At 32.8% G+C, this 24,590-nt stretch overlaps 2 protein-coding genes and 1 long non-coding RNA gene across 3 annotated transcripts; 1 reads left to right on the plus strand and 2 right to left on the minus strand.

Moving 5' to 3' along the window:
- Window positions 1-4,633: 4,633 nt before the first annotated feature.
- On the minus strand, window positions 4,634-17,339 carry LOC128243896 (uncharacterized). Its single transcript, XM_052961900.1, has 3 exons — window positions 17,171-17,339; window positions 9,422-9,535; window positions 4,634-5,069 (listed from the first exon to the last, which is right to left on the minus strand). Exons 2-3 carry the CDS (start codon window positions 9,519-9,521, stop codon window positions 4,741-4,743), a joined length of 429 nt encoding a protein of 142 aa, XP_052817860.1. The 5' UTR covers window positions 9,522-9,535; window positions 17,171-17,339; the 3' UTR covers window positions 4,634-4,740.
- Window positions 17,340-21,194: 3,855 nt separating this feature from the next.
- Window positions 21,195-23,927, plus strand: LOC128224120 (uncharacterized). Its single transcript, XM_052933807.1, has 5 exons — window positions 21,195-21,885; window positions 22,701-22,762; window positions 22,952-22,987; window positions 23,260-23,351; window positions 23,666-23,927. Exons 1-5 carry the CDS (start codon window positions 21,375-21,377, stop codon window positions 23,862-23,864), a joined length of 900 nt encoding a protein of 299 aa, XP_052789767.1. The 5' UTR covers window positions 21,195-21,374; the 3' UTR covers window positions 23,865-23,927.
- On the minus strand, window positions 23,896-24,419 carry LOC128224128 (uncharacterized). The gene is made up of 2 exons (XR_008259442.1): window positions 24,308-24,419; window positions 23,896-24,167 (listed from the first exon to the last, which is right to left on the minus strand). It is a non-coding gene; the product is annotated as an uncharacterized LOC128224128 (long non-coding RNA).
- Window positions 24,420-24,590: the final 171 nt, after the last annotated feature.

Here is a 24,590-nt window from a genome sequence, read left to right on the forward strand (position 1 = left end):
ATATAATGTTGCGTGCCGAGGGTAGAATTGTTTAAACGACAAAAAGAAAACACATGTTGTTGTTTTTTCTTGCGTACCTTCATTTTTCAATTTGTAAAATGATCGACGTTGAAATCGCCTTGTTTCACCAAATAGAGCGTGCAAAAGTTACTGACTTCCAAAAATCCTCTAAAATAGCGCTTTTAAGAGATTTATTTCGTTTTGTAATTGCATTTGCTGTTAAAAATCATGTTTTCAGTTTTGCGCTATCTCAATGTCATAATATAGCTTTCACGATCTTTATAATAAAAAGTAAGAAGAGGCCTGTTGTTGCATGACTCATCATGCATAGGTGCCAGACAGATTTCCCCAGCATGTCCATATTTACCGGAAATGCATATCCGATGTGCAAGAAAAGTGAACGATTGAAACCAGTGCAAAATTATGATTCCTATCTTAATATTTGCGACATATTACGTTTCCATAAAGATCGAATTGTGTGACACTTTTATTATTCATAATGGACTATAGGCATGCTCACGCTGCATGACTGTTTCCCTTCCGTTGCAATTTTATATTTTCGGTAAATCAATTAAATTACTTAGCGGATTAGATATAATTCTGCATACTAACAAAATGGAGACTGTCAATCAAATTTACATCTTTTTGCACTAGGTTGGAATTATCTGCTTGCTTATCCATCACGCAGATACCGTTCTGCAACAGCTATCACGATTTGAAGCCATCACAGTTTACATTATATTTTAAGCATTTTAAATGTCATGTCATTGACCATTTTAGGTTTCTTCCTAAACGGTGAAATCAAAGGATGTGTAAAGAGCTTGTAAACCAGAAGATAACCACATAGTGTTTCACATAGTTGGTGCTTTAAATACCCTTCCCTTACCCACCTCAGATAAACTTAGACAGACTTTGTGCCAACGCACTATGTTTGAAAAATTCTGGGAATTATTCGGTAATGCTGCGGTTATCAATTAACTACCTGTGCATTGCTATTTACATATACGAGAATATCTAAGACCTATGTAAATGGCTTTACAACTAGTATGACATGTATGGTATATATACTATGAAGGACCATCACTGTGGCACTTATGTTGCCGCTTTCGTAGTTGTCTAGGAGATCGATTTATGTCTAAATGCTATAAAAACTCTTAAAGGATTGCTAAATAAATATACTCACCATGTAATATTTCCACTTACTGTGAGCCCAAATACCACGTGTCCTTTGAGACAGGTCATGCGTTCTTAACAAAACGATACATGTAACACCATTCAGTCTCAATGCCTGAACTGAAACACAAACTATTATCATTAATTCAAGCAGAAGGTATCTAACAAAAACTAATTTTCGTCCTTTTCGCATGTTATGGTAGTAGAATACATTGTTTCTAGTACATTTGAAGCCTGCAACTTCAAAATAATCTGATGATGCGAATTATTCACTTTAGGGTAGCATTTTTTTCCAAACAGTATTCATCGTTTGCTATATAAATGTAAGGATGTTTGTTGACCAAATAAAGACTCAAAATGCACAATTGCTTCTGACATTAAAAGGGTAAAAAAAAATAAGAGTTGCCACTTAAGATAGCACACCGCTAATAAAAACCTCCACTTAGAACTCTTCAATTGTTAATGTTTTAAATTATGCTACTATTAAAGCATTGTACTAGAAATATTTGGAGGGTTTCAAGGAAGAGTTTCGAATCCATCCTAAAGCACAAACACTTTTTTCTTTGGATTCAGCTGAAATAGGTGATTGAGAATTGCAAACTCTATTGTTTTATAAACGAGTCGGTAAATATTTTGAATTTTTGGCATAATGTTTCCAAGGCTGAAGTTTTTTATATATAAAAGCAGGAATATTTCTAGCACTTGTTGATTTTGCTTAAAAACGTCGATGATCCAATTTGTTTGCGTTCGAAACAGTATGTTTAAATTGTAATACCATACCACTTCAATAAAGTTTAATTACATTTGTTGATAATGTGATCAATAATGCATTATTGCTGAAAGCACATATGTTCTTGTTTTTCTGCTAAGATGTTAAAATGAATGAAATAATGAAATAAGGATTTTTTCTTGACTCTCTGGTGATTTTGTTTTTTACAAAAACTCTGAAGGGGTAATTCAAATTAAAAATAAAATTGTTTTCGACATTTATTTCTTTAAAATCATAATTCAGGAAAATGACGCACATTAAGATATTATCAAGCAGATCATAGTCAGAAATGTTGCCCAGTAGGGTCTTACTAACTTAATAAAAAGTCATGTAATATCAAGAAAAAAATGTTAGTAGAATAAATATATATATTAACTTTTAAACACAAAAGATTCTACCTGCCTACACGATTGTTGATTAATCGAAACACAATAATTGTATTTAAAGTATTGAAAAAAGGTCAGCCAAAATCTACAATCGATCGATCTGAAACATTTCGTTCATTGAAACGTAACCTTCATTCGTGGATATCCCATTATAAATGTAATGTCTAGTAAATGCTAACGTTCAAATGTTAAAAATAAATATTTTATACGAACGTTTAGGATCAAAGACAAAGACAGACGGTGAGCGCGTAGAAGCAACCCATGCAAGACTAATGATATCCATCAAAATGTCTGCAAAATAATGTGTGTGACAGCTCTTTAAAGATCGATTTCAAGACCGACTGATTTTCCAGACATAATCATTTAATCAATTTAAGTTTCTGCAAAATCATATATGTTTGTGACAACTCTTTAAAAAGAGCTTTTTAGACCGTTAATTCTTAATAATTAATTGGCTTCACGCAGACCATATGGCTGATTTTCCAAATATTATAAACAGGTGTAAAAATGAAAGTTTCAACGTACTATTATATCGAGGATGCAAACCAATTACTTAGTCAATTACGAGGTTATATCAGACTATTTTTATAGAGCCATGCAGGCTTAGAATAATTCCATTCTTTTTTTGCTTGTCTGACAATCCTTTGCAGACATATGATTAGCTGGAATATTGTATAATTCCAAACGAAAACAACACGGCACTGGATGTTTCTGATTCGAATCATCATTTTATCTATGTACATGTTACATTGAAAAGTTATGTGTTAAAATTAATGTGTAGGATTTTTTTTTCTTAATTTCTATTTGTGCGTTACAAACGTTGAGATTGATATTATCCTGTTAAACCGGTTTAGCCCACTTCCACAGTGTTTTACTATCTATTCAGAGTACATTCGCTGGTTAATTAATATTTCACCCCATTTTTCGAAGATATTTTTGGACGTATTCAAAACATTTTAGTGTAATGTAGAAAAACGATATGCTCGTCCAGTCCTCGCTGTGTATCAAGAGAGTGCGCATAAGCTCAAGCCTGTATATAAAACCAACAAAAATGATTTTTAAACATATTTCGAGCAAGAAAAATAAGTACATTTTTTTTAAAAATGAGAGCTCAGCAAGCAAATGCCAACTCTCGTTTGTTGTGTAACCCACGGAGTGATCAACCGTGAGCTTTTGGGATCGCTTTTTGTTTGTCGTCCTTAATCAGTTCATAACCATTCTAGCATTCCCCATTTTAATCAATTGTGTTTACATTTAAACATAATGCGTATGCGACAAGATCAGACCAGTAGGTCAAGATTTATTGTTTTTGATTTATCACAAATTACCATATTTTTGTTACCACTTTTTTCTCATTCATCTCTTTACCAATCTTAATCGTATTTAAAATTCAAATGTTCAATCATAAGATATTGACCGCAAGTGTGATTATGGGCATAATCTAACCAGCATGTCATGAGTCCTTTTCATTTATTTATCATAAACATGCCATATTTTACAAAATGGAAACTGTAGTACTTACTTAGTAAAAGTTGTGTCGATAGTTTGACTCTGAATGCATCTATGTTTTTTAGTGTTTTGAAAATATGGCTTTTTTAACCAAATGTGTTCGAAGTAAAGTGCAAAGTAGCTATGTGTGGTTTGGTGGGATTGAAATTTTCCATTTAAATTTAGTTCCACATTTCTGTTTTCAAAACCAAGATAATTCAGATTTGAAATGATATTATTATCCTGAAGTATACCAATCGTGTTTTATAACAAATGTATAATAATATTGTATTTTATAATATTTATAAAATTAACAGACTAGTAGCAAATCTTTATTCAACATTTCATGATAAGTTTTTTTTCAATACAGTTTACATTTTTCAAAATATATGTTTGAACATCTAATAAAAGAATATGCCCTTCCCAACAATACTTAGAGGACAATAAAAAAATAAAGTAGTTTTCTAGTCTGATTTCCATTTGTATTTTTGTCAATGCATAATTGCCGAATTTCAGCTAATGGAAACAATCATAAACCCAGCATGAACAAACAAAACAAACTGTCATATCAAAACAAAACGATGTATGAACAGCAATGGTTAAAACAAATGTTCAAACTGTTATGGCATCAATAAATTAACAAACAAACATAAAGAATATTTATTAATAACAAAACCAACAACAATTCACAGAAATTTGAAAGCAATCTCAATGTATGGCAGATTTCTAGATGCAATATTTATAACAAATAGTATAAATATTTACCATCAACAATTAACACAATAATAAATATTTAATAGATTTATAATGTGTAACATTCGATTGTAACATATATGGCATTTACCATTAAATTTTAACAATCATGCCTATTTAAAACATTCAAGCAAATATTCTGACAAAGTCATACACCATTGGGTTACAAAATTAGTACCCTCTTCGTTTAATCATGGCATAATGTGTCAGACTTAGTCCCTTTTCTGACTTCTTACGTCCCCTTTCAAGCGTTCCTGTCACACAATAGCCAAGTTGGAAATCATCACTATCAACATTCGATGTGAGATACATTCTGTAGTCGCTGTTTGTTTTGTCTTTTATTTTACCGGAAATAACGATAGAACCGTTTTTGATGCACTGAACTTTGCCCTTAACTTCATGCGTTTGCGAGCCAGTGACTTCTGTAATTTTTATACGTGACCTACTCCACCAATAGGTTTTCAGCAGCCAATATGACGTCATCGCTGGTTGAGCCCATCCTGAAAAAGACAGTGTAGTTTCAAAATGTAATTGTATCGAATCTTTGTAGTATTCGTTAGAATGACATGCTTTTAATCTATATATATATGTAAGGTATTAACGTTTTTTCGAACGATGCCCTCATCGGGTACAAGAGAATATGAATAAAATTAGCCACGTTTCTCGTGTTCCCCTTAATCAATATTTAACTGCTGTATATATAGATACAACACTGCAGTCAAAGTCATAAATATACATCCACTACAACAGCATATAGTCCTGTTTCTGTTAATAACAAATAATGTGTGGTCAGAATAAGGTTTTCAAGTATTAAATACACAAAAGATGATATTTTTAAATCTGTTCTACACCAAACAAATTCAGAACCATTTTAAACCGGATGAACATAAGATGCAGACCATGTTATCAATTATCAATCAATTTTCAACAAATGTTTACAATTTAGTTGTTCGGCCTTGTAGATGTTAGCTTTGCTAATATGGTTAACGCATTCTTAAACGGCAAAAAAAACCCATATCATATTGGTCATAGATTATCAAAACTGAACATTCATGCATATGAGACTATACAATAACTACATTACTCTGAGAAACGGTTAAACACGAGAACATTTCATTAAATGACACAGTCAAAACTAGGTGCTCAGAGTTATCAATGAACACACATAGTAATTATAAGCCATTCAATTGTAGTAAAAGCCGACTCTACAACTTTTGCAATCACAAACATATAGTCATTAAAGATGTAAAGCAATGACATTGTTTGGAAACTCTGATATAAGATTCTTTTAAAAGAGATCACAATCAGACACTGAAAGTTGTCCTACCTAATAAGTAGTAATGCTCCTGCATACAAATTGCAGCGTAGCTTATCAAGTGTGACAATCACCAATATATAACAACACCAGCTCCTATCTGTGTATGAATTGATATACACGTGCATAATTAGTATATATTGGCGAGGCTTTTGGTTGGACTAGGCTCATATTGTTATTACGCAACGTTACGGAAGTCCTGACAATGTACACTATCCCAATTACATGTACAAGAAACCGTGTTAACATGTAAGTAAACAAGAGCAAGGAAAAAACAGAAGAGACTTAAAATTATTAACATAAAACCCTAAAAATATCAACTGTCATCATTCCAAGTGCAGACTATTTATTGCTGTTTTTCTTAAACCCTGCTGTGTTAAGGAATCTATAGAAATTATTGATGTTTTCTTGTACTAAATCAGTTATGCTCCGGCTAGCAATAATTGACTTGTGGAGTCTTCTTCCATCAGTGCACTAAAGGAACAGGCTCCCCTGGATGGTATTTTCAAGTTGCAAATCTATCTATGAATAGTTCAGGCCAAAACAATCGACAAACATCTTTTAGGGAAAGATGTACGTAAACGAGAATGATTATAAGATCTACATGTACCAAATCCCTTATAGAAAATATCAATAAATTGGGTATGTTTAGAGACTCGATAAGTTTTTGTTAATTATATGGTATCATCGGCATAACTTAGAGCGTCTTAAAACAAACTTTGAAAAATATGATGGACCATCATTGTGTATGGTGCTGTTGTCATTTCGTGACTTATACTTCTGCCTAAAGATATTTTGTAGATTGGTTGATGCAGAATATAGTAAATGTATCCTGAACGTAAACAATACTAATCATGCGATGCATTTTAAAATTTAATGTTCATTTGACGTCACTTGCAAAATATTCGAAAATTGTACATTTCAACATGAACTTTTTCAACGACTTTCGGTCCTTTATCAAATGTCCCTGAAATAAAAAAAAATCTTAAAATGTGTGTATTGAACAACCTTCCTTGCACATGTTTGATCAAAAAATACTTCTGTTCAAAACATAATGTTTATGGATTTGGAAGTCTTTCTTAGAAAAAGAGATGAGAGAAATAAAGATACAACATTTATATGTAACTATCTTTGCAGTTTGCAAAATCTCTCAGAAATTGAAAAAGTAGCTGATATTTACTAATTATCTGGATAAAGAGAGTCATAATTGTAATACAATTTTTTGTCAAGTCGGAGGTCAAATGTTTGTAGTATTTGGGATAGCAGGGTAGGTTTTAACACAAACACGGTACTTTCCTCCTTTTTTGCTTGTCTATATAAATGAAGGGTTACTTAACGTGAATGAAAGGTACTCTGGTAAGGTGTAATACATTTCGATCTCATATATTAAGTTAAACTATGTTGCATTAAATGAAGAAACATAGTGAAACTGCTCTCATCTATGTTAGGATAAATATTCCTGAGAACAAATGGTCTCTCTGGAATTAATACATAAATGCGTTAACATCTCCTTCTCTACTTCTCCTTGGTTTTGTTGTAAGTTAGCTGATATAATGGTATGTAGGTAATTTGCGTTACGGAAGCAAGAAATTGATTTTAAGCATTGCTAAATATATATTTTTTTACTTAATGTCGTGATGTTAAACATCAGTATCATGTGTGGGTATTCGAGATTGAAACTAGAAACATTCTCTTCGTAAATTTAGAAGACTAGAAATATTACTCATATGAATGCTTTATATCAAATACCAAAAAGAACAACAAATGAGACGTTTAAACCAGCCATGTAAGGTTAATTATCGCAGTCTTAATTTCTGCGACAGCATGTAAGTGAGCAACGACTCCGTAAATATCGAATGTTATGACAATTAATTATTCATAATGAATTTTTACCATCCTTGATTGATGATTTCCCCAGTACTGCAATTCTATATTTGGATTTTTTATTCATTTTCTGCACCTACATTTACATTGAAAAAAGCATTTCGATTTCTATGTGAATTATGATTTCATACACATTGAATCGGAGCTATCGGCTCTGTCACTTTCAGTACGGAATTCATATCCGATTAATTTATTTCATTCAATCAGATTGATATGGTGCTTCTTGTGATCCATTATATTTTGCATTCGTGTGCATTTCTGAAAACAAACCTTAAATGTCAAATGAAAAACGGCGGATCATGATATACACCGGCTTTTCATACATTTTTAAATGGTACATAACACGTTACAAGTCAAGAGTTTTTATTGAAAGCTGCAAGCGATCTCCTGCAAAAGGTTTTCTAACGAGGTCTTATTATATATCCAGGAATCATACAGGCGTATGTGCCAAACTACGGATACTTTTAAAAAAAAGGTTTGTTACATACCTATCACCAGAATGATAAAAAAGGACGAAATCGGATTGAAAATGCAATGAATATCGACGAACTTAAAATATACCAAAAACAAACACATTTAGACACACACTTGCTTATGTCAAAATTAAGTCAAAACAAAAATTAAGTCAAAATATCTAGATTTTACATCATCATCACGAACAAGCAGATCGAGCAATTTTAATTTGAGCATTTGAATTCCCAATAGTGTTAAACATCAAATTAAAAAAAGTATTAAGCTCTCTAGAATATAACTTGGACTGAAAAATATTGATGACCTTGACTTTTACATATTGTTTTGTAATATTTTCATTTATTATTAAGATGGTGTAATAAAGTTCATTTGGTTTACAACCGCGCGGTAACAAGTTAAACCCCTAAAAGGATTTTCTTAAAGTATTTACTGACTGTGCAATATGTTTAACCCCTATAATTCAATACAGAAGTTGTTTCGTCGTGAGTTTATACCGTATATGATCAGTAATCTGACAAGTGAGAGTTTAAGTACTCATGAACTGGTTTATCCCTCAGAGTTTTCTTACAACATTTTCAGTGCCTGTGTCAAGGTTGTTATTCCATCATTTTCTAATAATGATATTTTTATAGTTTGCAATGCGTTATTTCTTTTGTGACGTTATATGTCTACGTTCAGTGTATGATTACCCTGATATATTAAAAAGACTTATATTATACGGTATTTTATATTTTTCCAGAAAATAAGGTCTGAAGATCAGTTAAAGGTATGTATTGGACGGGTTTCCCTTTGTTTCCATCGTTTTTTGTAACATATCAGTTAAGCAAAGGGTCTATCAACATGAGAAACACACCATTCCATGCTATAATATCGAATTCATTGAAATATTTTGAAATTCATTTGAAAAATGTAATAATTCGAACAACAGCATTTGTTGTATCACGCTGTTTAAAGAACAGAAGTAAATTCGACCGATTTTCATAGTCTTAAACCGTTGGATTTTAACAAATGACCAATAGATATTTTTTCCAAATCAATGCTTTAAACTTTGGGACAAAAATCCGTGATGTTAATGTTTGGATAAGCATGGTAAGCGAAACACGAAATTACGATTCACAACACGAAGTTAAAAATTAAACCAGATTCTATTATGTATGGTTCAACCAAAACAAAGACACTTACCTTCATATGGGAACAAATGAATCTTTGTCGGAACCCCTTCGTGGTTCAAAAACTTTTTGCAACATTTCCCTCTTGTCTCGTAGTAAAATAACTGCACCATTTTGAAGTATATACCTGAAACACAGTTTCAGATGTTTTAGAAAAGATGGAAGCAGCCTTTATGGGGAGCCGTTCACTCGTTTATAAATTATATCACTATAACCTCTAGACCATCTCACCAACACATAAGTGGACCATTCGTATTCATCAGAAATTATTCAAAGAACAAATTACACTGTTATGGTTATTAAAGGTAAATTGTGTTCACCAATAAAGTAATTTAGGCTATGGTATATCAGATAAATGGAAAAAATAATAATATATATGGTATCGTTGAGTACATTAATGATATTGCAGAGAAAAATCAGAATTCTCTTGTTTTATATCCCTGTTAACATGTGAAATATTGGGTGATATGCTCATATATTTTAAAATACCCAGGCTCGTGTGTCTCAAGTCTGGTCAGAAATACAGCAAAAAATAATCCATTAATTTTTCAGAGCAGTAAGGATTTGAAAGTTTACAACGATGACGTTGTTTTCTTTAACAAATGTCTGAACAATCGGTACTTTGTGTATTTATGTAAGTAAACCTCATCATTGGATCTTACAAAGCGAGTTTATGATGATTATGTTACGTTTATTGGACGACATTTTAGAATGCTTTCGAAAGGACCAAACGCAAACTGAAAACTGATGATTGTGTCATTTCTTTTATGGGTTGAGTTTTAAAAAGCCAGTAAGAGATTGATTAGCAATTGTATTTGTCTTATGTTTTGTACACATTTATGTTTTCTTATTTATCTTTAATATCCTGGAAATGATAATTACGTCTTAAAATATTTTAAGGCACTTATAAAACAATTATTTTATATTGTTGGTATATATCTTCAGATTTAATAAAATATGAGTTTTCAAAAACAAAACAATTCGCTATTACACCTTATTTGAATTTAGGAAGTCCTTTATAGCTCTATTGTTTCATAAGTTGTCGATAAGTCTGTCTCGAGAAATACTTTTTTCCGTCCTAAGAATGAAGGAAATTTATATGTTAAATTAATCGTTTACTTTCTTCTTGTAGTTCCAAATAGTATACGATGTCTAAAACAAATAGTTTTATTGATAGGAAATATTTGGAAATGTATTTAGAAAGTTTAAACAAAGGAATGTCGGGATAACTAACCAAGGCAATGGTCTTCACCTGTCCATTATATAATGTCCAAAGAAATCATTTCATTGGTCAGTTATCCACCGTTTGTCATTTGTCTCTTCAAATATTACTCTTTGGATCGAAGGAAACTTCACATCAAACGAACAAACTTATCTTTGACAACGTCCAGAACTATATACATTGTTTATCTAAACGTTTTTGAGTACACATTCCCACAAACCCGATCTGACCAGTCCCTGTACCACCTTCCTCACTACATATTCCTTTTCTTCTACCTTTATCATTTCTTCCTTCTAATTAATAATACCAGACTAAAACAACTTTTTTTACATATTAACATAGTTTACACCATACGACTATAATATTATATTTATTCGAGTTTCTGCAACTTGCGCACCAACCAAGCAGCGTGAATGACTTACAGAAGAGAGACATAGTATAAGCCTAAAGGCTTTCTTCTCAATTCTGTGTACACTATTGTTTTGTGCATAATTTACATGTTCTTTGTTTCTTTGTTTCGATGCATTACATATTTGGTCTTTGTTTATTTTGATTATGCTCAAATATGTAGAACTAAACTAATTGTAAATATTATATCGAAACAAAAATTGTTTAAACCAAGGCAATAAACTCGAAACTGTTGTGTTTTATGTTATTTGTGTTCATTTATATTTGCTAAGAGGACTTTCTCACTATTATCTTTTTTGTTAAATAAAAAAAAGCATCCACTTTAATGACAAAATGGCCCGAAAGCTGCAGTGTTAAAGCAAAGAAATATAAGCATTCCTGAAAAACAACAATGTATGTTTGTAAGAAGTTCTGAAATGATATCAATATTTTCAATATAAACATGAAAAGGATATAAATTTTGAATACCAAATAATCGTCTAATTTAAATGATTGATAGTTCCATGAGCTTTTATAATAAAAAAAAATAATGCAAATGAATATGGCGTTAGATGTAGTTGTTACAGGAAATAAACTTTGTAAACTTTTTTTTGGATATTTTCACTTAGTTGAAATGTCCCATACAGCCCCTGACTTTAACACAATTCATGCACCAATTTATACAAAACTAAGTTGTCAACCGGTTTTCTTTTTGTTAGAGAACTCATTAAAACGATTTGTTGTAAGAAGTTATTATTAGATTTATATTGACCAATCAATCAAAAAGGAATACTAATTTTGAACAAAAGCTGAAATATTTAAGCTTGAAACTTTACTGAACATGTATTTACATAAACTAATCAAACAAGGTACGGGAACAGGTGTATTTTAATTAGAGATTAATATATGGCCGCGCGGGGCCAATGAGTGATAATAGCCCCGGCATGTTGATAATGGCCCGAGGGCTTTAGCCCGAGGGCCATTATCGATATGCCGTGGCGCGCGGCCATATATTGAACTGTTTAATACACATGTTTTGACTCAAGTATTCAGTAGTCTGTCGATATGCCGATACTGGAAAAGCAAATTGAAATAAAATACATGTAGCACACATTTATTTCACGGGAAGTGAAGATAAAAGAACATTTTTCAACCCAAAAACATGTGAAATAAGAACAATATAATAATAACAGTGGATGAATGGAATAAAACATGTATGCAGAATAACTTTGTTCACTCATTCCAGTGCCTACAACTTAAGGAGGCAGTACCAGTTATGCATGCATACTGTATGGTTCCTAATTTCTCAAATTAATGCTGATAGGCCAATTAAAGGTGCAGCCATTAAACAGTGACTGAGTGTCCTTCATATTTTTTGCAGGGTCAGTGTTCCACCTGGGCTTTGTTTAATGGGAAGGTCTAAAACTTGTTCAGCTTCATCATGTGTTGGTTTTCTTACAGAAATCTCTTCGTATGTTTGGATGGAGGATAGCGCTTGCTCAATTTCCTGGGATGCTGCTACAAGTTCCTGATTGTCATCATCATCAAATTCCTCCATGTTAGTAACTGGTTCTGGTTCTGGATTTGTCACTGGTTCTTTTCTCTTACACATGTGAAGAATATTGGACATGTTTTGCTGCTTTTCTATATTGTTTGTATGGTAATGATTTAGAGACATCAGATTTTTGTGACCAGTCAGCTGTGCCACCTAAGTGGGGAAACAACCGGCATCCAGCAAATTTGTAATGCATGTTTTTCTTGCAGAGTGATTAACATGCCTAGCCTGAAATCCAGCCTGCTCACTCATGGTTTTGGCCAGTTGTCCCAATTTATTTTTTCCCAGGTTTTGGTTGATGAACCAGAGATCATTTGATTCTGTTCCCTTTCCAAATTTGGATTCAGGGCTACATAAAACCTTGTTTCTGGGGCGGACATCTGAGGTGGTCTCTTTTCCTTGTAAAGCTGATATAACCTTACAGGGCAGTTTGGGTCTCCTGCAAATAATTTTAAAACACATTTAGAGTACTCAATCACATATTTATTTCTTTTTTACAAAATCAACATTTGAATTCTTATTTTAAATGGATTTTAGTTTAAAAAGTTTTGCTAATAACTGCAATAAATGAACATCATCTGTTAACAATAGAAAAAATAACCTTTTTGTAACAATGCTATTTTTACTTGGTTACCTGGCTGTTCAAAGAGCTTAGGTACATATTGCCTGTGGTCACCAGTAACTCCGTTTCTTGTTTTTGTCGCCCTCTCCGTGAAGGCCAAGTAACTCACACCATCGGAGGTCTGGCTTAATTCCAAGTCCCCCCACAACATGGTCAAGTGCTCCTGTCTTCCTCGCAATCCAAGGTGCATGGTGTTGTTAAGCCAAATGGTATTTGTGAGGGAAATTGGAGAGGCTGTAATTAATTCGAAATTTATACCATTTGAAACAATTACTCAATTAAAATGTGCTTGATTATTATGTTGTATAATGTTCTCTACTGTTTAACAATGTACTGCACTGTAAACTCACTCTAAATGCATATAGATTTTTTTTTTCTACCTTAATATAGTAATGAATGTTTATAAAATATATATTAGGTTAAAGAAATATAAAATAACAGACATAAAATCCATGAATTTCGTCATACAATAATAATTACCCATTATTCATTATTACCACGCAATACATATTATAAAGGTAGGCTTTTTTGAATAACGGGAACCGGCTTATATCGTTCTCTTTATGCTTTAGTTGTCTCCCTTGTCTTTTTTGGTTAGTGATATGTAAACAATCAATTAACTGCCAAACTTACAGGCTCCAAGAAGTTCCTTTTCGTAGAGTTGTTGAATCTCTGTGGAAGTGAAGGGATCGGCTCTCTGTTTTTTGTTGCCAAGTCCCTTTTCTTTCAAGTCCACGCATTTCGCTTTTAGCGTGTCCCGTGTGAGTTTGAACTCTTTTCCGCCCATGACATCGCCTTCGTACTCTGCAAAACGAGTTGATTATGATTAAAATAATCAAAGTCTGTGCATAAAATTATAGGCAACTATAAAATATATAACTATTAAGGTGTTTATATATTAACTTTAGTTGTTTTAGATAATAATAACAAACAGAAATACGCCTACCATTCTCGGACAGGTGTCTCTTTACACTTGACAAGATGCCACGCAGGGTAGATGGCTCGAAGTTGGTTGCAGCGGGGCCATTCGCCTCTGCCGAAAGCTTGGTCTTCTTGACACTGAGCAGGAATCTGGATAGAAGAATATCTAGCTCCTTTGGTGGAATGTCTTTGATCTGCCGGGTCTCGCCGTCATCATTCAGCCAATCTTTCACCTTTTTCATGTCACTCCTAGTTTTTGTTACCGTAGCCTTGTTTTTCTTTGCTTCAATGAATTGCCGGGCTTGTGCCTCAGTGAAATGTTCATTTTTTTCGATGGCAGAATCCAGTTGAAGTAGCCTGTTGGCTAAATTTTCGAGCGTACGTTCACCCATGTCTACTCCGTCAGCCATCTTCAACAACGTGAAATTGCGTCACGTTGCACGTGCGGACAATCGCAGGGTCATTATCGGTCACGTGACTGATAATAGCCCCGGGGCTATTATCAATTTTGATGATTATGGTCCCGCCGCTCCGATAATGACTATTCTGACAACGTTAAAATGTTACTATATATAGTAACATGTGTATTAATATGGGATTATTCTCCGTGGCCTAGTGGTTAAGCGTACGCCTACGGAGCGGGAGGTCGTGGGTTCGATCCCTGGCCGCGTCATACCAAAAGACCTTAAAAGTTGGTACAAGTATCTCCCTTGCCTGGCGCTCGGCATTTAAAGGGTATTGGTTGGAAAAGTGGTGTATTCAGTACTGGTTCAACCCAGGAAAGTTGTATCCCGTGTATCGGTGCTTTATACCGAGCACGTAAAAGAACCAAGGGGTCTCTTCGAAAAAGAGGTAGGGTATCGCACCCGGACTTCGTTGTACCCACAACTGTCTCTTCAGCGTGCTGTCCCTCCAGCAAAAACAAAGGACCCCGTTGAAAACAAGTGCTTGCACTTTCACGGGTTATCCTTAATACATACAATATGGGATTATATTTGATTTCAATTGTTCCAATCTTCTCTGATTAAACCGTTATGCATGTACTAAATCTCAATTAATGGAAACGTTAACTCGGATCCATTATAAAGGTTGAAGACAAATAATTTAAAAATTAAACAAGTCGTTTATCAACTTCTAAAATAATATGTTTGCAGGCAGGGACATATTCTTCAATTTGTTAAACATATCTCCCAGTTTGGGCTTTCATAATGTTCTTTACTAATGAAATACATATTCAATACTGCCATGCTCTTTAAAATATGAGAATTTTCTCTCGAAACGTAATTATCGGAAATAAACCCTCAGCCTCAAGGCGGCAAAGAACATGTTTTAACGTACCAGGTTGATGAAAACTCCTGATAAAAATATCCATACATTACATTATTGCAAGAATGACATTTTCCATTTCCATAGAAACCTGAACTAACATTCAAAACACAGACACCATCTCTCTAAAATAATTGTGATTTACCTTTTGCATGTCTGGTTTAAAACTTATCTAATAAAATGCATAAAAAAGAAATGAAATGATATAAGATATCAAACTAAGAAACGGCGGAAAACTGAGACTTTATTCCTTAACAAATGAAAAAATGCTCCGATAACGTTTTTTGAGTGTTTCCATAAAAAACTTGGTTTGCATAACAAAAGTTTACATAAAAAATTTGTTTATCTAATTCGCATCTTGTCAATAAAACTTTATTTCCTTCGATCGGAGATTTAAAGGAAGCCACTGAAATAATTCAGTCTGTATTGATTTGGTGTTCATCAACCGGTCGTTCCCTGCTTCGGAAAACATTTACATATATTCCGACATGTAACCCTTGAATTATCAGCATTACTGAGAAACAACATGAATAATTAAAAGCGATTTTAATGGTGTTTAACCAGATACGGACCAATATCTAATCAAGGCATAAATATACGCAAACTTAAGGTCAATCATTGGGGTTGGTAATGTGAAATGATTGGCAGTTCATCCCGGAAGACAGCTATCTGATTTGATCGCATATTTTGTGACATATTTTAGCTGTCTATTGAAGTCCACCAATTCACTAGAAAAAAGAGCCATGTTCGTGATAGCTTACTTAAATCTTATTTACAAAGGGTTTGCAAATATGTGTAATTGATATAATCTTGTTACGGTATATAAATATCTAGAACATATACACAATAAACAAGATGTTGGAAAAAGGGTATTGTAGATAAACAGTCTCAAATTTTAAAGGTCCGTATTCTGCAACGTTAAGAAAATACTCGTTTAAAGAAATTTGTCACAAATTGCGTTTCTTCAATCATATGCCAAAATATACACATATATCGGAGCTATTGTCTTCGTTTTCAATTTATATGCTAACGTTTTTCCTGGAGCTTCACGTTACATAGTCATGTATAAAATGCCAAACAAATCCAAATTATAATCTAGTCTATTAGCTTTATTAAATCACCAGTATAACAAAGAAAGCTTAAAAAGACTTATAGTAAACTATGTGCCTCATACATGAGAAAATGAAGACAAGATAGACCTTAAGTAGTCTACAGATGACAAGTGATTTTATGTCTGTCTCTTTATTTCAAGTAGTGACTGGGTTTATGCGTTCTTTATAATTCTTTGATGTACTGCTTAATACCGCAGCATCTTTTAAATGTACTTTCATGGTCTTTGATTGAACGGAAAAGGCACAGATTTAATTAAACGGAATAAAGTGCTTTGAATTAAGTTGCAATTAAGTCGCTTCACACGATGCACGTTTTACATCTTTTTCTCTTCAGATATAGAATAAATGCGCAGATAAACAACGGTGACACTAAATTGCATGTTTGAAATAATTATATTTGTACTATAAAATTAATTGCTATATCAGGCATATGTAAAAAGCAAATGCCAATCAAAGTGTATATCAAAACATACAATCGTCATAATTCACGGAGGATAAATCAATTAAAAGAAATATTATTGACGGTCATATACATAAAATTTAATTTAAAAACATGTTACAAAAACTTATTTTCAGATTAAAAATTAATATATAAATTTAGCTAACATCAACCTCACCGTTATTTGCCTTTTATAAGTCCTTTTGTCACACTTGCATTTATCAAACATCGGAAGCAAATGTTTTACTCCTTCTCAGCCGATATCTCCATGTTATCTAAGAAATCCTGTACATTCCTACAAGTCCATCCCAGTCAATACGATTCAGACCGAGACGTTTCAAGTGTCGGTTCCGCTTTCGCTAACGATGCTCATCTGACAAAACAGCAAATAAAGTCACGGGTCAATAGTATTACAGCTTCTGCGACCCAAAACATAATAACTGGTTTGTCTTCAAACGCTTCTCCCCATTCGCCTTAAGCAGCGATCAATACAAGACTGTCAGATTGTATTAAGCCTCTTGCAAAAGCGGGAAACTTGCTAGCTTCTCCCAAATACGGGAGCATTCTGAGAAAAACAAGTATATTGACAAGTGAGAGATATAGTTTGCGCCTTCAACAATGGATTTTGCATCTGTTGCCTGCAACCTCCTTCTGTTCTGTGGAATATGATGCTAGTGGCCTTGGAAATTTTGGGCCTGGAAGATACATTTAAGTAGATTCAATCTCAAAACTGCCTGTAAGAAATTGTACTTAGAGATATATCTAGCAACCCAAACATTTAATATCAAACGGTTATACAGTATTTATATAAAGGTTGTGTTTGTTGCGTATTGTTTATCTGATTACGTGTCTGTCAACATTTGGCTATCATTCCTCTCGCCATTGACAAAATATATATACATTACAATATTGTGAGTAGCAAATTTTCCATTTCCATAGAAACCTTAATTATCTTTCTAAACACAGACGCCATCTCTCTTAAACAATGGGTGTTTACTTTTAAATATTATGTGTCTAGTTTTAAATTAATCACTTGAATAAGTAAAAAAAGAAATGTAATAAATAGAAAAGATATAAAACTTAGAAACGCCAGAAAAGTGAGACCTTTTCCCCGAATAAATGACAAAATTCCACTATAACTTCCTTTGAGTGTCCTCGATTTCAACAAGGAATTTACATATATTTTGACATGTAACCCATGAATTATCAGCATTTCTGATAAACAGTATGTGAATAATTAAACTTGATTTTAATAGTATTTGCCTAATAACGGATCATACATATAGTCACGAAATAGAGATACGCAAAGTTCAATCATACGTGTTTGAAATTGAAATGGTAAGCGGTTCATTCCTGAGGACGGTTATCGGCTATGGAGATCCATTTATTGACAAGAAAAAGGGAGAAATGTATATGCTTTCTTCTATGAAATTTCTTTAGTCTTGTTTTAGAAAAGCGTTTTTAAATAACTGTATTGAATATTATCGTATTTAGGTATATAAGTAATGTTGACGCCAGCGTTAGAGAATCTATCATTTCGATTTTTATCATTTTCTGTGTGTTAATGAATTGCATAAAAGGTTTAACAATGAAACAGCTCTTCTGCATTTTTGATGGTCTATTACAGCTGTAAATATCTAGAAGATGCATACAATTTAGCCGACGTTTGAAAAAAAGGGAGTGTAGATAAACAGTCTTCAATTGTAAGGTCGTACTTGGCAATGTTTAGGAAATAATCGTTAACGGAAAGTTGTCTTTCATAATATGCCAAATATTCACATATATCGGCGCCATTGTCTGCGCTTTCAATTTATCTGCTAGTGTTTCTTCTGGAGTGTTTAGTTATTATGATGTATACGTCTAAGTACATGTTCTCTCGTTTCAACAGTTTTATCAATCAATGTGCATGTAAAACGTCATATCTAGGTTATGATTTCAACAGTCATTTCAACGAAGGAACGTGACGACACAATAATAACCTAGTGAATCATTCAGTTAAAAGTCCACTAATGAAATTGGTTGTAGAATTTTATTTCTAAAAAATTCTAATCAACTAATCAATTAACCACTTCAATATTAGGCCTCATGTTCAGACCTTTGTGAAGGTAAACAACGCTGTTAACGTCGTTTAACTTTTAAACTTGAATTCAACACAGTTCTGAACAATCGGTCCATTGTGTGTTTTTGTAAGTAAATGTCATCATTGAATCTTAGTTTAAATCTTGCTAATAATATTGCTCATCCCGATTTTTATGGTGATGTTTTAAAGAAAATTCGTAATATTTAAATATGTTTCCAGCAGGTAGTTGGGCAGATAGGCTAAATGTATTACTTGAATTTTTTCTAAACCATAAAACATAATGGCAATATTTTGAAGAAAACTTGCCTTCTTGTTTATAAAGATGAATTCCTGAAACAAAATATAGGGTTGAATATAGCATCCTTACATACTTAAGCTTTCAGACCTTTGATTTTATGAAGATTTTGCTAATACATGTGATCTTTAAAACCTTTTTTTGGCTGACTCGGAGTGTTTGGCATGTAACTTTATTTTCTTCAAATAGTTTACCTTTTCAAAACATTTGGAAGGAAATATTAGCTTACACATGTCGCTTTTATTTTTAATAATGTTTTCTTTATCTGTTCCCAGTTTTAGTACAATGATGCTTTTTATTATGAAATACTATGATCACACAGTTTTAGACCTTTTAATTTATAATGCAGACTGTGTGTGATGATCATAGTTTCAAACAAGGACTGCATCATATCTTTGAAATGTTTTTACATTCGGTGCTCTGAATTGTATTCCTCCGTCTGCATATAGAGTTGGGATCTCTAATCATAAAAGTACTTGGGGTTTTCCTGTAAGTTTATCATTATTTTTTTTATTGTTAAGTTTTCTCAAGTTAATGTATACTTTGATAAGATTTACCTTTTGCGTGTTTTCTTTATTTAGGATTGTTGGGATAAAAGTGAGGTTTGTTTGTAAACCCCCAGTAAATTTAAATTTTACTGACCGTTCCAAGGCGGTACCTAACAATCCTTGATAAACATACCTATTTTTATATAAAGTATGTATGCAATGTGCTGTTTGTGGAGTTTTGTGCTCTTCTTCCACGTTTCTTGTTTGTGATTTTTTGTTTTTATGTTCTATTTCTTTGGCGTTTACCCAGTGCCATTAAACCGGGTTTATGTTTTAACTGTTTGCTACTGAGCTTGTTTTTTAGTTTTTTTTGTATAAATATTAGAAATCGAGTTCATGATAATATGTTTCGAAACAACCAAACGCAAATTATAGTCTTCTAATGAAATGCATGTTGTCATCTCTTGTATGGGTTGAACTTTAAATAGCCAGTAAAACATTGATAAGCCTATGTATTTGCCTTTAATATATTTGTAATATCTTGTTAAATCTGACGGTCTTATCACGTTTTCGTTGTCAGTATGACCGGTACAAATGAATGTTTTCTCATTTAACTTTAATGTAACGAAAATTAAAAATACGTCTCAAAATCCTTTAAGGCATGAACAATGCTTATAAAACATTTATTTTTATTCTTCTGGTATATTTCTTCAAAATATTTAATATAAGAGGAGTTTTAAAAGAAAAAGCAATTTGCCATTACACCTTGAGCAAAATGTTTTCAATTTAAATTGAGGAAGTCCTCCATATAAGGAACTACTTTTAAAATGAATTTAGAAATATAACAACAAAAGAATGTCGGGATCATTAACCAAGCCAAGGACACTGGAAACGGTCATGTTTATGGTTTTTATGTTCATATTTGCAAAGATGATTTTTTTAATATGATCTTTTTGGTGAATAAAAATTACATGAATGAATGGCGTAACATGTAAATGAAACTGGAAATGTTTTGTTAATCTTTTTGGATATTTTTACTTCGTTGAAGTGTATCATACAGCCCCTGAGCTTCTTAACCCTATCCGTGCATCAAGGTATGCAAAACTAAGTTACCCACAGGTTTTCGTTCGGCGAGTTGGCTCATTTAAATTTAAATCTGTTTGGTTAATAGTTATTTTGGGATAAATATTGACCAATCAATTAACATTTGGATAAAAAAGCAAAAATATTCAGGTTTATTCATTGAAACTTCACTGAACATGTATTAACATGTTTTTGTTGTTGTTTTTTAACTAATCAAACAAGATATGGGCCCGATTGTTCAGAAAGTCGCTAAAAGTTAGCGAATCGTCAAATTAACAATCGCTACATTTTTTATGTATCGCTTGCTAACAAATTGTTAAAATTCCGATTGTTCAGACTATTGTTATCGCTATCGCTAACTAATAATCGTTAAACTATTTAACGATATCGCTAGGAAGTTTAGCGATATCGCTAAATTTTAAGCGACAAATGTATAATGGGGTTGACCCATAATGCATTTGCTTTTTCCCACAATGCATTTAAATGCATAAAGTATTACCCACAATGCATTGAAAAAAACATAATGGCTGCCCAAGCAGACAACACTTTGTCATTGTCAGAAAAAAATAAGAAAAGAGGTTGCAACTTTAGTGCATATGAGAGGGAAATTCTCATAACTGAATATGAAAAAGTAAAGGACAAATTAAATAACGCAAAGGTATCACAAGATGCGAAACAAAAGATGTGGGATTGTATTGGAAGTGCTGTTTCACTTGCTGGAGTTGGGATAAGAACAGGAAAAGATGTGAGAAACAAATTTCACAACTTGAACCGGGTTGCAAAGTCAACAGAAATGCAACAAAGAAAGCATTTGAAGGGAACAGGGGGTGGACCACCATCTGAAAAACCGCCCGAGGAGGTGCTCCGCCTTATTAACATCAATAAGGCAGACCCAGGCTTCAGTGGGATTCCTGGTGGGCTAGAAACCACAATTGCAGCAGAGAAGGGTATAAGACTTCTTAATTCAGTGTTTATTTATAGATTTAATCATCAAGTACTACTTAATTCATTAAGTATCATGTTTATTTACAGATATATTTCTACACTATCAAATGCTTATTAAAATATTTCCGTCTGCTAAAAAGATACACAAATGAACTCGACATGTTCTAAAAATAGAAAATGGAATTCCTACCTCCATTTTGTTTCCATGTGGAGTGTGAATATGACAAATCCTTGAATAATGAAAAGATGTCATGATAATTTACCATAGTCAATTGTCCATGACATAAGTTCATACCTTTGCAAATACATGCTACGTGTCGCAGCTTTAAATATTATCCAGTAAAGCGATTTTTTCTTCCAGCGCTTGCCAACTTCTGTCATGATTCATGTGCCACTTGATTGTAGAATGGTTTAACCGGTTTATGTTATTAAAATTCGAATGTCACAAACTTTTAACACGATGAAATAATCATTAAATCACAAACAGTTGTAAACAAATAAATGTGATACATGTTAAATGTATCTTTTGCAAGCATTTATATCATTTTGTTTAGATCTATTAATTTATTTATTTAAAATTATAATCAAGCAATTCTATATTTAATGACAGTGCCTTCCCTTGATATTTGAGGCCCTGACATGGGGTCACCATAACCCATTGTATAAATAAAATCCAAATTTTGAGACGGTTATTAGTATTGAACTGCTTCGATACAGCACATTAGATGCAATGGATTTTATTTTATCCTTTCAATTTAACTTTGTTTCATCTATCATCGATGTAACTTTAAAAAATAAACATAACATATATTTTCAGAATTAAAGGTCGATGAGCTGCCAAATGGTGATGTGGTTATTCAAGTCATACCAGAATCAGATGTATGTTTATTTTATTCAATTGTAAATTATCATGTTGATATAATGTATACATTTATGAATTAAATACCTTAATTTTTAGCAATTAAAATTGAATTATATATCAACAATTGATCATTATTAAAGAGTGAACATGTAATCACACCCTATTCTTAAATAGTACACTTCGATGTATGCTTTACACATTTACAGTCAGAAGCAGAGAGACGTGCAGTGTTCGATTTGGACGTAAGAAATTTAAAATTATTTTCTAGGCTGTATTAAAAATGTTAATGGATTTAGAGGCTGAAGGAGGAAACAAATTCTGAAATAAAATATATAATTAAATGGGTGTTATTTAGGGTTATAACTTACTGTCAAACTCAGCTGCAAGATATATATTTTATTACATTGAAAGTAAGGTACACACATACGAAGCCAAAATCATGACTTGTAAAACAAAACAATAATTCTATCCAATGTGTATTAATTCTATATCTTAATTTGCTTTCTCATATCAGACGATAGAATTAGACAGAGGAAGCCAGTCCACCGGCAAGGAATTCCAAAGTAGAATGCAATCCTCGAGTAATCAGCAAGTGAAAAAAATGAAGTAAGCAATTTTATACATATAAGGAATTGTTAACTTTAAAATGGAATACTAACTTATTTGAACTCTGGAATGAAATATGTAGCTGTATATTTATGCAACAAGACGTGAATAGACATAATAATATTGTATTTATCGCATTGAATGTTTTCGTCTAGATATGAAGATGATACTACCTTCAATAACCTTGGTTTCAAATACAAGCTGAATAAGCAATAGATGGGCAACGCTGCAAATGTTGTTTTATTTAGTTATTAGATACAATAATTTTAAATTTTAATTAATGTTTTTTTTTCATTAACATGTTATCCTTGCAGAACATCTCTGCAGGAAAAGGTGCAGACAGCTCAACTGGAATGGTTCGAAGGACAAAATAAAAAAGTTGAGCTGGAGATGGAGCTTTTGAGGGAAAAGATCGCAACGTCTAGGGAGAAAAGGAAGCTGTTTAAAGCTTTGCAAATAGAGTTGAAGGGGAAGGATGACATGGACATAATTCCATTAGTTTGTGACGAATAGGGTAAGTGGATCAGTTAACAGAAATGCATAGAACACGTAACATAAACTTTACTTTGTTACATCAAAACAACAACATAGCACCAGCTGCATGCTTCCTTCCAATAGGAAATGTTCCTATCCAAAATAGGCCTGCGCAATATGGTCACGGATGGCAAATCCATTTTCACCACCAACATAGGGTATAAGTGGAAGTTCATCCACATCGCCGTCATCAACGTCAGGTTCACCAAACAACATGGCAATGTTATGCAATACTGCGCAAGCGACAATCTCTCTACATGCTTGAGCGGGTGTCTTCCTTACCTAGAGTATAGTATATAAAACAAATTGAATAACTTAACAAATATAGGCAAAGCTTCGAGCTTATATATATATCCTTTTTTATATCCTTTTTTAAGATATATAGCATTATTACATAACCTAAATTAATCTATCAAACAGACCTTCTTGCACATGACGGAGAATCTTCTCTTCCATCTACCAAATGTTCTTTCTATAACAACCCTCGAACGGCAGTGGGCTCTGTTGAATCTGGTTTTCACCGGTGTATCAGAGACTCTGTATGGCGTCAACATGTAACGCGAACAAGCATATCTTAAAAAAGACAAGAGAGAGAAATACTTTAATCTTGTGGCTGTTAATAATGTTATAATTTGTTGTTTCAGATTGGACCATAGCAGATAAAAAACAGGGGGAGATCATCAGTTCTGAAAATAATACTGTGTT

The sequence above is a fragment of the Mya arenaria genome, chromosome 2 (assembly GCF_026914265.1).
Source record: "Mya arenaria isolate MELC-2E11 chromosome 2, ASM2691426v1".
Classification (NCBI taxonomy): Eukaryota; Metazoa; Mollusca; class Bivalvia; order Myida; family Myidae; genus Mya; species Mya arenaria.

Bases quoted from the DNA above. Each gene is read 5' to 3' on its own strand.
- LOC128243896 (XM_052961900.1), bottom strand. From the start codon at position 9,521: ATGGTGCAGTTATTTTACTACGAGACAAGAGGGAAATGTTGCAAAAAG. The intron at 5,070-9,421 runs GTAAGTGTCTTT...TGTCTTTTTCAG, and splicing joins TCATTTGTTCCCATATGAAG to GATGGGCTCAACCAGCGATG.
- LOC128224120 (XM_052933807.1), top strand. From the start codon at position 21,375: ATGGGGTTGACCCATAATGCATTTGCTTTTTCCCACAATGCATTTAAA. The intron at 22,763-22,951 runs GTATGTTTATTT...ACACATTTACAG, and splicing joins AAGTCATACCAGAATCAGAT to TCAGAAGCAGAGAGACGTGC. The intron at 22,988-23,259 runs GTAAGAAATTTA...TTCTCATATCAG, and splicing joins GTGCAGTGTTCGATTTGGAC to ACGATAGAATTAGACAGAGG.